The sequence below is a fragment of the Acipenser ruthenus genome, chromosome 25 (genome assembly GCF_902713425.1).
Source record: "Acipenser ruthenus chromosome 25, fAciRut3.2 maternal haplotype, whole genome shotgun sequence".
NCBI classification, from domain to species: domain Eukaryota; kingdom Metazoa; phylum Chordata; class Actinopteri; order Acipenseriformes; family Acipenseridae; genus Acipenser; species Acipenser ruthenus.
Window position 1 is genome coordinate 25,977,580 of NC_081213.1, and position 16,137 is coordinate 25,993,716.

Sequence of the window (16,137 nt, forward strand, 5' to 3'; positions counted from 1 at the left end):
ATATTTCTGTGGCTTGGTTTGGTTTTCCACACTTTATTTTCACTTTGAATTGGGTGAAGGACATTTATCCTACCCCAGCACTGCGGATCGAATTTGCACTGGTTTCAATCTAGTTATATGCATTTTCTACTTGAGCTAACTAACACCACGTGCTTGGTGACACAGGATGAAGTTCACTCCCATTACATGCTGGTGACGAGCCAAGAATTTACTGAAGTTGCTGCTGCCTGATGTGCAAACAAGTGACATGATGGAGTTTACTTTCCAAAATCCCTGGACTATTTGGCTGATCACAGTAAGCTGCATCCAAACATTTCTACATACAGAGTGTTCACACTGTATTTTCTCCAAAGCAGTGATGTTCTTAAACACCGGTTTAGTAACAGGTTATAGTCTGCCAGAGATCTGCCGGGTTTATTTGAATTGAAGGGGTGAGCTCATGGCAAGCCTGAAAGAGGAAATGACATCACGAGAAGCTGGCACCTGACAGAGCTGTGGAAACAACTGTCCTGGCCAGCCACTGGGGGAGGGGAGAGGGGGTCAGTGGAGTCACTTCCATTCCCTGCCTGCCTGTGAAACCCATGCATGTTCCAATGTCAACAGTTTTTAAAAAATACATTATAAAAAAGAAAAACATCTGTATTTGAATTGCAGTGTAAAATCATTTTACCAGACCTCTCCCATGCACAGTATGTTCTTATTATATTATATTAATATTATAATTGTATTATTATTATTATCATTTCCATTCTTCTCCCACCAGCCAATCTCACGCAGCACCAAGAATAAAGCGCTGTATGTTGAAGAAGTGGACAATGGTACGTGTTCAAGTAAATAACAAATCACTTGAGTTGACGAGTGAGCACAGTACAGACTCCATCTCTGCATTGATAATTTACCAATTGATTTCAAAGCAGTACTTGCAACCACTAATATTATATTCATGAAAAGGGCATACTGAACAACATTATAAACCGGTCTGGACAAGCACAGCTCTCTGATTGGGTGAAAACGATTGCGATGTCATTCTCGGTTGTTTCCATAACAGTGTCTCACACTGCTCCAGTGGCAGCTGCGTGCCACCAACTGCTTCAACAGGAAACAAAAACAAAAACAGCCGACATCTTGTCTCTGAAATCTCAAGCTTATTCCATTTACTACTCCACTTCTTGGATTCCCTTGTGCTTCACAGAGCACACATCGCACGGCTGTCCCAGCATTACAGCACGGCCTGTCAGGAGTTAATCCTTACCTCATGTGCGGTGTTAGAAGTCCTATTGGACTCCATTACGGGTGTCATTTACCATCCTAAGATAATGTAAAAGCAGAGCCTCTTACCTTGGGAACGTCCTGCTTCTGAGCTCCTTTATAAACACCTGGCTGCCGTTCAGGACAGGCTTCTTCACCTCTGTACTTTGCCCCGTGTCATTTTTGTGCCAATTCCTTTTCTTTTTCACTGAAAAACAAAAAAATACTAACTTCCAACAAGCGCCTCCATTCTTGTTATTAGTTGTTCCCTCGAGTATGCTGGATGTTTCTGTGTTTCAAGAAACAAGGAACATGTTGCTCTGAGACCTGCTTTATACTTTGCAATAAAAGCAATACCGGTGAATGCTCTAGTTCAAGTATAGTTCTACACGAGTAACACTCAGGCCTAAATGGCAGGGTATAAATGTAAGTCGATAATGAAGTTCTATTTTAGAACTGGATTTGATATCAGGCATTATGAAAACAAAGACTTCCTCCTGTCAGTTCTACAGGTACTGGAAGTACGCTTGGACAGGCTATGGCAGCAGGCAGCCATTGTGAACCCTGCAGCCTGTATTCTACTCACAAGTGGACTTGCCATGGGATTTCTCGCAGTTCGGACAGTGATAGATGTCAATGTCTGGCGCTTCCTCTTCATCCACATCAACACAGCTGTGAAGCAACAAAAGAAACTGTTACAACTGTTAGAAAGATGCTAACTGCTTTCCACAAAACCAGAAGGTATTACCAAAAAAAAAAAAAAAAAAAAAAAAAAAAAGATAGATATGGAAAAAGGCAACTTTTAATGTAGGTATAAAATTTTTTTGAAAGGAATAGAAAAACATGTTAATGTTGCAAAACGAAAAACCAAACACATGCCGAGTGCTGATAATAACTAGAATTATATTACTTAGTTGTTTGCTTCTAGATTCTGTGAAATTAAAAGGCATTTTAATGCTTTTAAAAAAATAGCAGTTAATTAAAGACTGGAGTAAATGCTTAAAAAATATGGCCGTTGGTGTTATTTTCAAGTTTCTTTTCTTTTTGAGCGATGCTCAACCCCCCACACCCCCCCCCCCCCCCACACCCCCTCCTCTACCCCCCCGACGCCCCCGCCTCCCCTATTTACACATGAAAAAAAACTGCCACAGTATTGTTTTAAACCTTATAAAATAATAACAAAACAATAACAAAACATTCCAAGCCCCAAATAGTTTTCTATTACCGTTATCTAACAGGCCAGCTGGACAATGTTTCTAACTGGAAGTCTTCGCATCCCCTTGATAATTCAATTATACCACAATTACAAGCACAGCAGACAGACCTACTTAGTTGGTGGCAGGTGCCCCAGACAGCACCTGGGTTTTGCACAAAGGAGCAAAAGTCCTTTAGTTTTAACTTGAACTGAAATGACAGCATGTATATACCGTAGCAGGAGTGCAACAAGGGAATAAGAACCTGCCGGGAATGTACAGTGTGTTTCAAATAATAAACCAACAAAGACAAAGAACTATTAATAAACATATGGGTGGGTTTACTCTGTCCTTCCAGAGTTCTGAAAATCCACATCATTAAAGGGAAGTGGTTTTAACCACAATATCGGAATGAACAACTCTCTGTGCAGCTGTGAAAATGAGCAAACTGTAAGAAGGGTCTCTGGTATATACCCCCTCCTCTACCCTCCCAATCCCCCCGCCTCCCCTCATCAATGGGCCCTGCTATACCACAAACAAGTCTGGGGTTCTTTAACCTACCATTCCCCTGCCCTGGTCTCTAAGCTCATGTTGCGTGAAGTTGCATACAATTCACACACAAAGAATGAACAATTGTTCAGCTGCCCTGCCCATGACATAAAAAAAGCTGGCAGCACTTTCTGTTGCGGCACAACCCATGAAGAGCCTATTTAGCCCCGCCTAATCCCCGCTCTCCAAGCTTGTGTCTTGTGTTCAGGCTCCAAATCCCCCAGCGCGAGGCGGGCAGCCCAGGGTGTTTCCAGAAACACAAAGTTTACTTTGGGATGCTCTAGCTAACATTTCTATCAGCAATACAAAGCTTGTGTACCATGAATGGACTTCCTTATTAAAAGTGTATTTCCTAGCTACGACAGGCATGAGGCCTTACTCTTTACTCCTTAATCATTTTTGCAAACAAAGAAGTCATTCTTAAGTGATATTACACTACAAGCCCCCAGTTTGACTAAGGGTGGGGGTACCATAGTAACTGATTATACAGCTCAACCCTCATTATTAGAAATTCTGTACCAGTCAAGTCTTTGAGGTTACACTGTGGTTAAACCTTCATCATTAAAACAGTCATTCTGTACATGGTTTTCATTTTTTGAAGCGGATGTAATTAAGAGTCATTGACGACAGTGATTTAAAAACATTATGTTTAAAGCCAAAACAGCCAGCACTACTTTAGCAGTCATTAATCCTTTTAAACTCTATTAAAAGAAGATAAAGTTTTGAAGGCTGTATCACTGAGTTACAAAAGCACAACAAGGAAAACCAAATCCCTTACTGTTCTTTATTTATTTCAACACATGGATACAGAGGCCTGGCTTATGAATTCAAGGTCTAGAAACACAAAACGCAGGCTGTCAAATGTGCTGTACCTGGACAAAACAAATAAATAAATAAGAATAATAAGGAATCACCTGGAATTCAACACCACTCATGCCCTTGAGAAAATACTAAATCTCGATCACACTGTAAAAAAATTAGTTTACACACCTTGAATTCTAGTGTTCTAATGCATCTAACCCCACGCCAGTTTAGCGCTATCCAAACCTTAACCTATAGATTTTAAATGAGAAATAACACACACACACCGTCTGGATTATTTTAGTCACACTTTTGCGTTGTTTAATAAATGTCTTGTTGTATTGCTTTTATGAACCCTGACAATCTTCTGGTCTCCTAAACAAAATTCCATAAACATTACATTGTGAAAGATGTTCTTCTTCTTACATTCCCATAACTGTATTCAGAGGAGCCCTACAGGCCACAGCTGACTACACACTGTCTCCCACGCTGTTCATAATCAAAGTGCGGCTCCAGTAACAATTTTAAAGCTCATATTTCATGACTTACGATTCGAGAAGAGTATGAGCACGTGGTTTTATCTAAACAATGCTTTGCTGAAATATTTTTATTTTGAGACCAAAAATCTGAAATAGTTAAGAGTCAATATCAGTTATTTGAACAAGTAGTCTCCCACATTAAATCAGATACATTTTCTAATGAAATGGATACATTTAAAAAAAGATCAGCAATAAGCACAGATATTAATAATGGTCATGGAAGATGTATTCACTTGAAATGTAAACTATTCATGGTAACTGTGCCTTTAAAGTATTTTAAAAGTGAGCAATATGTTTAAAAAACCTTCACACCAGGGACACAAGCCCACAAGCTCATTTAAGAAGACACACGCTCTAAAATTGTACACCACAAATACAGAAATACCAGAAATACAAAAAGGCATGGCTTCTAGTGAAAGATTTGGTTCTCTCACTGTGCAGATCACTGAGATTACTCCACTGTGATGCTGAGCTGTTCTTGTAAAGAGAACCACTGAAGGAAATAAACCCATTGGGTCACAACTGGACATGTGCTTTGCTTTGTTTTTTTTAATTCACTGGCTGGCTCTCTGTTCAGACAGGTAGCTTTTGTTTTCTACAGTTTTGCATCACCATCATTTCAGCGGTTTGTGGTTAAAACCCCAAAACACATCTCCAGAACAAATGCAAGCAGATTACACGTGATCTCATTTTCAGGTGTTTTTTGTTTTGTGGATTTTATTTTATTGTATTTTCTTTTTTTTACACTTTTGAACAGGTAACAAATTGAGTGACAAATTTAGGTGACACTTTACATTAAATGTCTCTAATTACTGTGTATTTACATGGTAATTACTTAGTAAATACATGTGTACTTACACATAATTACAGTGTTATTATGAAGATACAATGCACTTAATGTGTAAATGTTTTTGCATGACATAACCCTAACCCTTTTCTGATACAATTGTGTAATTACATATATCATCCAAAAAGATACACATTAAGTACATTGTAACTATGCATAATAACATTGTAATGATGTGCAAATACACATACTTATTTACCAAGTAACTACTATGTAAATACACAGTAACTAGAGGCAATGTGAAGTGTTACCCAGATGTAAAGATGGTTCAATAATTTGTAACAGCTTGGCCTGTGTAGAACAGACTTGGATAAAGGCAGTTCCAGCGAGAACTAAAAGTAAAATCAAAACATTCAAATAAACAATAGAAACTGAAAGTTGCACTTCCTTAACCGCTGGCGGTAGTGTCACTGGTTTCCAATCCTCACACATCTTCACTACGACAAGTACACAGTACTGAAGCTCATGACTCTACTAAAAAGAGGGAAGCTCTGCCGTCTAATAAGAGGCTCTGCTAAAATAGTCAGGGCTGCTTTTTATTTTCATTCATCTCAATATATGGTGCTTTGTGAATGAATGGAATCAGCAGCTTGAGTCGGATACAGTGTTGCAATTTCAAAGAAAATGGTATGTTACATTGTTGCTTTTGAAACCGGTGCTGTTTGCACTTTTTTTTTAAAAATGAGAATACAGACGATATGTTCAAATTAAAATCATTTTTAAAGTATACAGTGAGAATAATACAGGAAACCTAAGCAGAATACACATATTCAGAACATGTGTTGCGTGTAAAAATACTCACTGTGTGTCTCTGTGTGTATGTGTGTGTGTGTGTGTGTGTGTGTGTGTGTGTGTGTGTGTGTGTGTGTGTGTGTGTGTGTGTCTATCTGGTCTTTTTCTGCCAAATCAGACTTACACAGGCACTTCCAGCAATAGCCCTCACAACTAATAAAATAAATGTATTATGTTTTATTACCAAGGTGAAGAGCCGATAGATCTTCAGGAGAAGATAAGGTAACCTTGAAATGACGAGCATCAGCCTCAGAAACACAGCACCTCCAGTGCACCAGTCAACTAAACCAGCAGGCTCAATTATCCCTGCCACAAAGTCCATGAATAAATATGGCTGCAACACAAACAAGAAGACTATCGAAAACAGATCAAATGGAATAACTGATTTAAATAGAGGCTGTGTGGTCCAGTGGTTAAAGAAATGGGCTTGTAACCAGGAGGTCCCCGGTTCAAATCCCACCTCAGCCACTGACTCATTGTGTGACCCTGAGCAAGTCACTTAACCCCCTTGTGCTCCGTCTTTCGGGTGAGATGTAATTGTAAGTGACTCTGCAGCTGATGCATAGTTCACACACCCTAGTCTCTGTAAGTCGCCTTGGGTAAAGGCGTCTACTAAATAAACAAATAATAATAATAAATAGAGTACAACGTCATCTGCTTCATGGATTTCCTGCATAACAGACCCACACCCTGAAATAATCAAGGATGCATTGCAAAAATGTAAACTTCTGCAAGCACCTAGCCTGGCTTGCTTTAAAAGCACACATTTAACACATCAATAAAAATGTGAATACATGATCCGCTTAATTGACAATCCGGTTAGTAGACTGTGTGCTATAAACCCGAACTAGACTGTCTTAGCTGCTGCCTCTGCTATTGTTTATTCTCCTTCTCATTCTTGAAATGAAGTCAAAGCCTATGGATTTTAATTAATTTGCACCAACAGTATTCTCAGATTAAGTAAACCTGTCACTGCCTGCAGACCACCTGCCTGCTGATGGACAGCTTTACACAACATTATTAACCCTGGGTGGGGAATACAAAATGCTCATTCTTAAAGAAAAAGGAGAGGCCTGTCTCCTTCCAATACACACAGTAAAACATATGAAGCTCTTATTTCAGTGTGGGATCTTTAGTGGGCATTGTAATTGCTTTAAACTATAACAATTTAGTTTATAATATACCCTATTAACAGTTATGGCAGGTGTGCGTTTGTTTGTTTGGTTGGTTTTTTGTCCAATCCTTATATTTGCAAATTTGCATGATTCTTCTAATGCTTTTATTCAGGTTACAGGGATCCAAGTTAGCACTAAGGGAAATGCACAAAACACACGCTATTAAAACAAACTTTCACATCCATCACGTCATCACATCTACGGTATATTAATAACAGCCCCAGCACATCTACTATATTAATACTAGCTGCACAGCCACTTTTAAACTATACATCATTATAGTCTGTATTTCTATTCACAGTCTGTATTCATATTTTTCCTGGGGCTCCGTTTTCCTTAGTCTGAAGACCATGGGCTAAATTTACAACAGGTTCCTTGTCCTTATCTGCTCGGGGTACATTGTTTCATCTCTAGAATAAAAATAATTTGGCGCTACTGTCAACCACAATAAAAAGCCCCTCTAGATTGCCTTCACAGCAGCTGGTGCTCACACCATGAAAACGAATCATTCCACCGCAATATTTATGATCTTAATCACAGCAGACACCAGTCTCACACTATAATAATAAAAACATGTCACAATGTGATTCCAGAAGTCTGAAAGCATTCCCTTTCCTCCCTGCTCCAGATAGGAACATTTTAAATCATTCCTTCCAGCTTGCACAATAAAGCTGTGCCATAGGAAACCTGTCACCTTTATTACACTTAGAACCGCCAATGTTTTCACAAACTCTGTTATATTCAATAATAAAAACAGTAATAAGTACTAAGCCCTCCTCCCACAAGCACTGCACTGGACTGGACTGGACTCACCATGTCTTATGTGATTCAACAACAAGGCTACAAGCTAAACTCCCTTCATATTTAAGGTGATGCTGTGATATAGTGTCATCGTAACACTTAGTGATTATCTAAGGTGCATTTACATGCTCTCAAGAAGCGTCACCCGGTTTTATAGTTCATATTAGACAGTATTAAGCAAGTGGAAGTAGACCTGGTATTAAAAGTCTTTCTGCTTTCGTTACAAGGAGATTATTAAAGTACACTAGCTTGAAACAAGCTTGAGCCTGCGTGACAAAATCTTTAAGAGAACATTTATTCACATGGATCCTTAATCGAGAAATTACCCCCAAACATCTCATTCAGTACCTATCCACTGCACATTCCTTGCCCCCCTTGTAAAATGTCCATGATATATTTGTTCCACTGACAACAGCAGCGGTTGTACGTTTAGACAGCAGTGCCTGGGATTGTAACATCCAGACTGCAAGATACAAGGGGACATGTTCTCAAAGACCTTGCTCCAGTCTTTAATAAACTTTTTAAATGGAGAAAAAAAAAAATATTTTAATGTTATAAAATGAAAAACAAAAAACCCTTGAGAGTGCTTAAAAGGGACTTGGAATATATAATGTAGGTGTTTGGTATAGTTTTGTAATGTATAATGTAGGTGTTTGGTATAGTTTTGTAATGTATAATGTAGGTGTTTGGTATAGTTTTGTAATGTATAATGTAGGTGTTTGGTATAGTTTTGTAATGTATAATGTAGGTGTTTGGTATAGTTTTGTAATGTATAATGTAGGTGTTTGGTATAGTTTTGTAATGTATAATGTAGGTGTTTGGTATAGTTTTGTAATGTATAATGTAGTTGTTTGGTATAGTTTTGTAATGTATAATGTAGGTGTTTGGTATAGTTTTGTAATGTATAATGTAGTTGTTTGGTATAGTTTTATAATGTATAATGTAGGTGTTTGGTATAGTTTTGTAATGTATAATGTAGGTGTTTGGTATAGTTTTGTAATGTATAATGTAGTTGTTTGGTATAGTTGTGTAATGTATAATGTAGTTGTTTGGTATAGTTTTGTAATGTATAATGTAGGTGTTTGGTATAATAATAACAATAATATATAGCTTTTTCAGCAACTTGTTTTTAATACAGAGCACGTACCCATATAAAAATGTTTATTTTAGATGATGACGTCTGTACCTTTTAGACATTTAATAAATCCACTTAGCATGTCTGGCTGTTAATAATGTCAACCCAGAACTCTCAAACCATGATGACACTGTAAGAAATCAATTGATACAAACGTATAGTTCAAAACAGTGAATTTCGCAAAGACATCGACTAACACATACCATTATAAAACAGGATCGCACCATGGTATGTAGGGTACCATTTGGCACCGAGGTTATACTGTTATTTACTGTCTTCACGTGTGCACTTGCACTCCTTGATTGTCTGTATACTTGTCTGTATTGTGCTGATAAAACACATCGAGCTACAGTCCGGCGTACGTGACAAGAGCTACCATAGACGGCAGTATTCTAATGCATTAACGATTCATTTTAAGAACAATGACACGGAGAATTATATACACCCACGCGAAGGTCGGCGCTATATAGCCAAAACTGTAGCCTACATGTTTGTGAACCGATATACAGGTCAAAGTGACTCTTAATTAAAATAAATAAATAAATAAATAAATAAATAAATAAATAATGTGCTGTACTGAACAATGCATTTGACTGGCTATCTGTTGAAACAAAACAAAATGCGGATTGATTTACAGTAAACTCATGCATATCCGCAAAGGGTTAATCACATAACCGCGCGTAAAATTTTCAGAGAGCTACTGAATTGGAACCGGGGATTCGCAGTAACTCCCTTCTTTCACTTTAATTGCATTTATTCAACCCGATGTTATCATTTTCATCTTGTCCAAAAGCCCTGCTCATGTATTACAAACCATGAAATTTAATTTGAAATTGACACGGAATTGTCTACTAGTACTAAGTACAGTGGTTACAATACCATTTCGATTTTATTAGGGTGCAAATGCTCACACAGAATAAAGATCATTTATGGGGGAAAACGATGTAAAGAACCGAAAGCAATCTGAGGATTTAAATAATAGATTATATTATATATTTGCACATATGTACTCGCTATGGCAAAATACGTTACCACCAGAAATAATTGTATTACCGGCATTGTTTTATAAACAGCAGCTGTCAGTAGCGTCTGATTTCATTGTCAAGTGCGATACAGGAGGCTATAAATCACTAATTAGTGTTTGTTTTTCTGTGTTTTACAAACATTCGTGCGAACAGAACGCTGCAAAACGCAGTTTTTGTTACTTAGTAAAATATAAAATGATGGTTTATGTGGCGCAAGCTACGCTGCTTTCCAGCATTCTACCCCAGCGAAACCAAACCAACTGCAGCTCCCAGCAGTGGCTCTTTCTTAGAAGGAAGAAAACTACAGCAAAAATATATATAACAAACGAAGCCAAAATTAAATAAAAACTAAACCGTTGTCAAAATGTTTGTGATATTCACAAAAAAAAAAAAAAAATGTCCCAACCTAAATATAACTCCGCCTTCTTCTTCCAGCGGCCTCGCTCTTCAGGCAACAGCTTTCAAATCCACAACCATTAGCAAAGAATTTTATTGAAGGGAGAAAAAAACACAGCCCTAAATAAACACCATGCAAACAAATGCAAATGAATAATGTAGTTTTGTGATTTTACCTGCCGTGAAACCAGTCCTTACAGGCATCGCATTCGATCATGAAGCGGGATACGTCGTAAGGTAACCTACAGATGCAATAAACTGGTACAGTCGCCATGTTAGATCAATTCACAACAACGCTGGAGCGAGAGTCTGCAAAACCCCTGCTGCAACAAAATTGCAATTAGAAATCTCTCAGAATAGCACGCCGATTCAACACTGTTCTGCTGGCATGGACCAAATGTAACAACAAAAATCGTCTTCCTGCAGATCCAGGTTGCATTTGAATTGCAATCTTTAAAAAAAAAATGTTGAACGAATGATGTTTCCTGAAGTGTATTATTGTATGCATGCCCCCTGGTGACAGACCAGTACAGTATTGAGACTTTCATAAACAGTAAGAAAATGCATCCCTTTCATTGTAATATTGTTACGTCATCTTGTAAGGCTGTTTCAATCATCTTCAAAGTAAATGCATGATTATCAGAATGTTCTCTAGAAGATGGGTTCAGATGTATCCACCCCGGGACTTTCAAATATTAAACTGTGATTTTATATAGCTGATGGACAGAGCATGGTTCCTTAATAAATAGAAAGATACAGATCTGCATACTGTTCCGCTTTCTACGGTGACTACTTATAAATATGTAAGTTTAAATTTAAAAAATGCAGTTATGCAAACGAAATTGCAATTCACGAATAAGAAGAAAAGATATTTCGGCACGCATACATTTAAACACCTATTTGATATTACAGTAATAGAAAATAGAACGATTTATGGTAAATTCGTTCGACTAGATTTTCTGTTATAAATAGTGTCTATTCATATATATATATATATATATATATATATATATATATATATATATATATATATATATATATATATATATATCCTTAAACTGCTAGTTGTAACTGGTTTAAAACAGATGACGTTAGTTTGTTTTGCGCAGACTCCGTTGTTTGTAATCGTTGTTTTTGTTTGTTTGTTTGTTTGTTTGTTGAGTTGAGTCAGCATTGTCTTTGCACTGCCACTGTCTGTGACCTGTCAGTTAAGCACACTTAACCTGAGGGGATTTCCCTCTGCATCGACCACGCCAACTCAGCATCGCAAAAAAAAAAAAAAAAAAAAAAAAACTGTGCATGTTCTAAACCGCTGGTAATCTCATGTCTGTGAAACCAGCCCGTCATCATTCAGACGTGGTACTTTGAGTTACATGGAGTCTTCATAGCACCACAGCGGGATTTAAATGTGCTATAGCAAATGTGCCACTATACATAGTTATGTTATTGTAGTTATATGTTTTACTGCATTGTGATGGTACACAAATAAAATGCACTAAGTGTCCCGGAGGAAAGCACGCCACGGCGAATGACAGCATGATAAACGGATAACAAATACAGTAGGCCTATGCGATGTAAAGACAGTATTATGAAATCCTACCTCCGGTGGTTATATGCATTGTAAACGCCAACCAGCCCTTTACAGTGTATATAGGTGAGCGTTGACAGCTGTGAAACCCATTGCAATTGGGTTACCACAACCCAGCAGAGCGACAGCAATTCCCTCTCAGACAAGATTGCAAACCTTACCTGCAAAAATGAAAATAAAGTGTAACTGGATGCCTGACAGGAGCCACCCACGGTGCATAGGAAAGGTACGGTTAATCGTTAGTGGATCTTTGAGATACTAGTTTTATGAGCACTTACGTCACAAATAGCCTTTCTGTGTTAATGGGCGACATTAAAGAAAACTGCTTTAAAGAACGGATTGCTCATTTCACACTTATGATTTTCCAATCTCCATTAAGGCAGGACATTTACCATTCGAAGACAAAAGACGCGATCAAAACTATAGCACAGCTTCTGCCTTGTTATAGTTTGTGGAGACGTGCTATTAAGTGAAACTATGGCATTTATTTGCGCCATAGATTTACAACTGACGGGACCTCTATATATATATATATATATATATATATATATATATATATATATATATATATATATATGTGTGTGTGTGTGTGTGTGTGTGTGTGTGTGTGTAAAAGTGTTTTCTGGAGAGACATTTTGCTGACAAAACTTGCTCATCTAACAATTTCAGACATCTCGCAACCAAAGTGCTAACGAGAGAGGTTCAGCTGTATATTGATTGATACGTCTACCTTAGACACGTTCTTATTACCTTACCTTAGTACACGTTCCCATGCTGGCGCCCTCATCAGACTGATTTGAATACTGCATGTTCAGATCCTTGCGTGTCAGGTCTTTCCCCACTGGAAGCAGCAGAGTGGGGAATCAAGAGTGTGAACAGATTAAGCAAAGGCGGCACAAGGCTGTGGGTGGGGGCCCGTTCTGTACTGGCAATGCGCCATTACTGAAAATAATCACTTCAAAGGGAGATTCGAGCTCTATAGCAAAAAGGCAATGGAAGGTTAATATGGGAAAGTAAGAGGATCACGACACGCTTGTAATATTAATTATAGAGAAGATGAATGCTACTATAAAGTATGTAATTAGAAAGAACGAAGAAGGTATCATATTAATTCTATGTCTTGTGAATATTGGTTTGAGTTACCAATACCCCATATTAACCCCAAGAAGCACAAAGAAAGAGGAATGAGGTAATGAGGTAATCTGTTGTCTACCATATATTTTGCATAATTTCAAGTATAGCACTTGTGAAACCAGAAAAACTACACTGCAGTGAAATTGAAAAGCAACAAAAGATCTGGTCTACCTTCTTTGTTACTGTCTGCTAAATACTGTGCAGATTTTATAGTTTGAACACACACACAAACATTTTTATTAGCACAGTTAAAGCCAACATAACCCCCCAAATTAAGATAACCTACTGTTAATTTTAGCCTTGGTGACAAAAGTTAAACAATTTACAGTTAATGTAACAATTAACCAATTAGGTAAACAATTTGAAAACACACACAGTTACTGCCTTCAATTGAAGCCAATGAATTGCTGAATTGATACCAATTAGCACCAGTTAACACTCCATGAAGTTTCCTTTAAATTCTCTGTGAAGGACAAGCACATTAAACATGCATAGAGGAATTTCATATCTACTGGTTTAGTGGAGTAGTTTATAACACTGTTTTCTCAGGACACATTAAATCAGCATTGTTATAACAATATGCTGATGCTGTATGCTGTTTTTGTACTTGGTTAAATAAAGGTATTATGATTGGTAGCACACCGGGAGATGAGAGAACACAATAGCGTAACACCCCTGAACACTGACAGCATTTGAGGTAACATGAACTATTAACATGGTCAGCGACAGATCAGTTCGCTGAAGTAGTAAAATCACACTGGATTGGTCGTAGTGCTCAGAATTCAAAGCATTTTACCGTTCTCATCACAGGAGAGTAGAAGGGTCTTTTTTCTCCCTTCTCTTAACATGTTGACCAGATGTACTGCCCTTTGCATGGCACCTGAAATGAGTGACGGCAATACAAGACATGAGGTTATGAATGACAGGCAGGTAGCAACCTCATGGCTACTCATTTTCACTTCTTTTCCCCCTAACTTAGTGAATACTGTAACTCCTCCTTAAAAAGAAAACACATTCAATTAGCACGAACCTGGGACTGCACTGGCCAGGAATACCAATATACATGTACCATTCATTATTAGCTATAGATAAGGAAATGTTTCCATTCATTTTCATTCATCCTTAAAGTTGTGTAATGCACGGGAATTGCTTGAGTATTAGGCAAACACTTTGAACACACAACAGTGATTTGTATTTTACAGTAAAAATAGTATGATTGCGCAGCACTGCAGCTTGGAGGTATTATTGTACATATCACTTGTATCTAAAGAACCAATCCTAGATTTCTACAGGTCCTTCTATTTACATTGATTTTTTTAGTAGCCATCATCTGTAGAAAAATGTCACGCAATGTCCAGCAGGTGGCAGGCAACACAACTGTGATTATTTTCATTATGTTCTCATATACATATAAAATTAGACAAACAATTAAAAGCACTTGCATAATGAATTTACATTTAAATATATGTAAACATATGGGATCAATCAATGGAAATCATTTAAATTCACAATCTGGTATGGCTATTGATAAATCTTATTCGGAACATCTGTGATGTAATTTGGAATGTGTAAATGATCATATTAATTAGATTGTAATTACAAAAAATACCTTGCTTATTTCTAGAAATTAAGAATTACTGGTACAAGTTCATTAGCAGAGTTACTTTGAAAATCTGTATGCACCTTAAATTGTACCATCATCTTTTTAAAGCACTTGCACAATCAACTTACATTTAAGCATGTGCAAACATAAGATTCCAAGGTATTTCATAAGTGAAACTCACATGCAGTAGTGAGGGATAACAGAAGGTTGAACTGATCAGCTCTCCTTAACATATTAATAGCAACATTCCACTATAAGGGCTATAATAAACAAATCCGATAAGTCACGTTCCAAGTAATGCGAAAGCATTCCGCTGTGTTCACCTCCTGGAACGTGCCAAGTTCAGCAACACCCCATGATAACCCTGGGGGGGGGGGGGCATGCAATGTCTTTAAATCATCAAACCATTTCCTGGTTTTGCCATACAGGAAGCCTCTGTAAGATCCATGCACCGCATTCAGGGAGACTGGCCCATAGACAAGCTAATGCCTTGGTTTAACTCTTTCAACAGATCTAGAATGAGGTTTAAGAAGTGTAACACTGCAGACCAGTCAAGGTCTCGGGTGCGGAGTATGCCCCTTTATAATGTCTTGTATTGTTGAGGGGGGGGGGGGGGGTTCAGAAAGAACTGCAATGCACATTTAGAATGCTTTAAAAAGGCAACCCATTGGCACATTTCTTTGTATAGGATTACCTCACTGACATGCTGCATAAAAGGAAGTATATAATCAAATAACATCAAATACAAACCTTTTGGAAGACGCATGTTTTACTATTTAATAGGTCACAATACATTGGAAATACTATCACAAAGCAGACATTGCAAATACTGAAACTGTAAGACCAGTCATTTCATGGGTAAAGAGTATCATCTCCTGCGATTTACATTCAGCTTGTGTAGCACAGCATTGACCTTTAAATTATCAAAACTGTTAATAGGGAAATATCCCTGAACTTGGCTTGCCATCAACGTGACTCAGTAATAGACATGCCTTCATCACGTGGGAGCGTAGGGACAGTATGTGAAGTTTGGTTCAATGGTTACTGACACAGCAAACCACAGCTGCAAATCGTACACGTTTAAATGGCATAAAAGATTCTCATTACAAAATAAAGTATACATTGTTTGTTTGTCATATACCCGTTCCAATTTAATTTTTTCTTTAAAATCATTTTAAAAGTACATTTGAAAGCACCAAGACCTCACATGAACTAAATAATTTGCTGGACTGCTGGAGTTCACTTTCGGGATTAAAGTGCTGATTAAACTCAATGCAGCTTGAACACTGAGTATGTGTGATTAATCACCCC

The 16,137-nt window shown here is 37.7% G+C and overlaps 1 protein-coding gene across 3 annotated transcripts in view; it reads right to left on the minus strand.

Moving 5' to 3' along the window:
• Positions 1-11,223, minus strand: part of LOC117413713 (lysine-specific demethylase phf2-like) — a 34,915-nt gene extending 23,692 nt beyond the window's left edge. Inside the window, exons 1-3 of one of the 3 annotated variants that reach the window (XM_058999860.1) lie at positions 10,678-11,223; positions 1,847-1,920; positions 1,339-1,456 (exon numbers count right to left, since the gene is read on the minus strand). In XM_058999860.1, coding sequence (XP_058855843.1) covers positions 1,339-1,456; positions 1,847-1,920; positions 10,678-10,775 — 290 coding nt within the window. In that variant the 5' untranslated portion in view covers positions 10,776-11,223. Of the gene's footprint in view, positions 1-1,338; positions 1,457-1,834; positions 1,921-10,677 lie in introns of all 3 variants that reach the window. The other 2 variants (XM_058999859.1, XM_058999861.1) reach the window with 2 other exon arrangements.
• Positions 11,224-16,137: the final 4,914 nt, after the last annotated feature.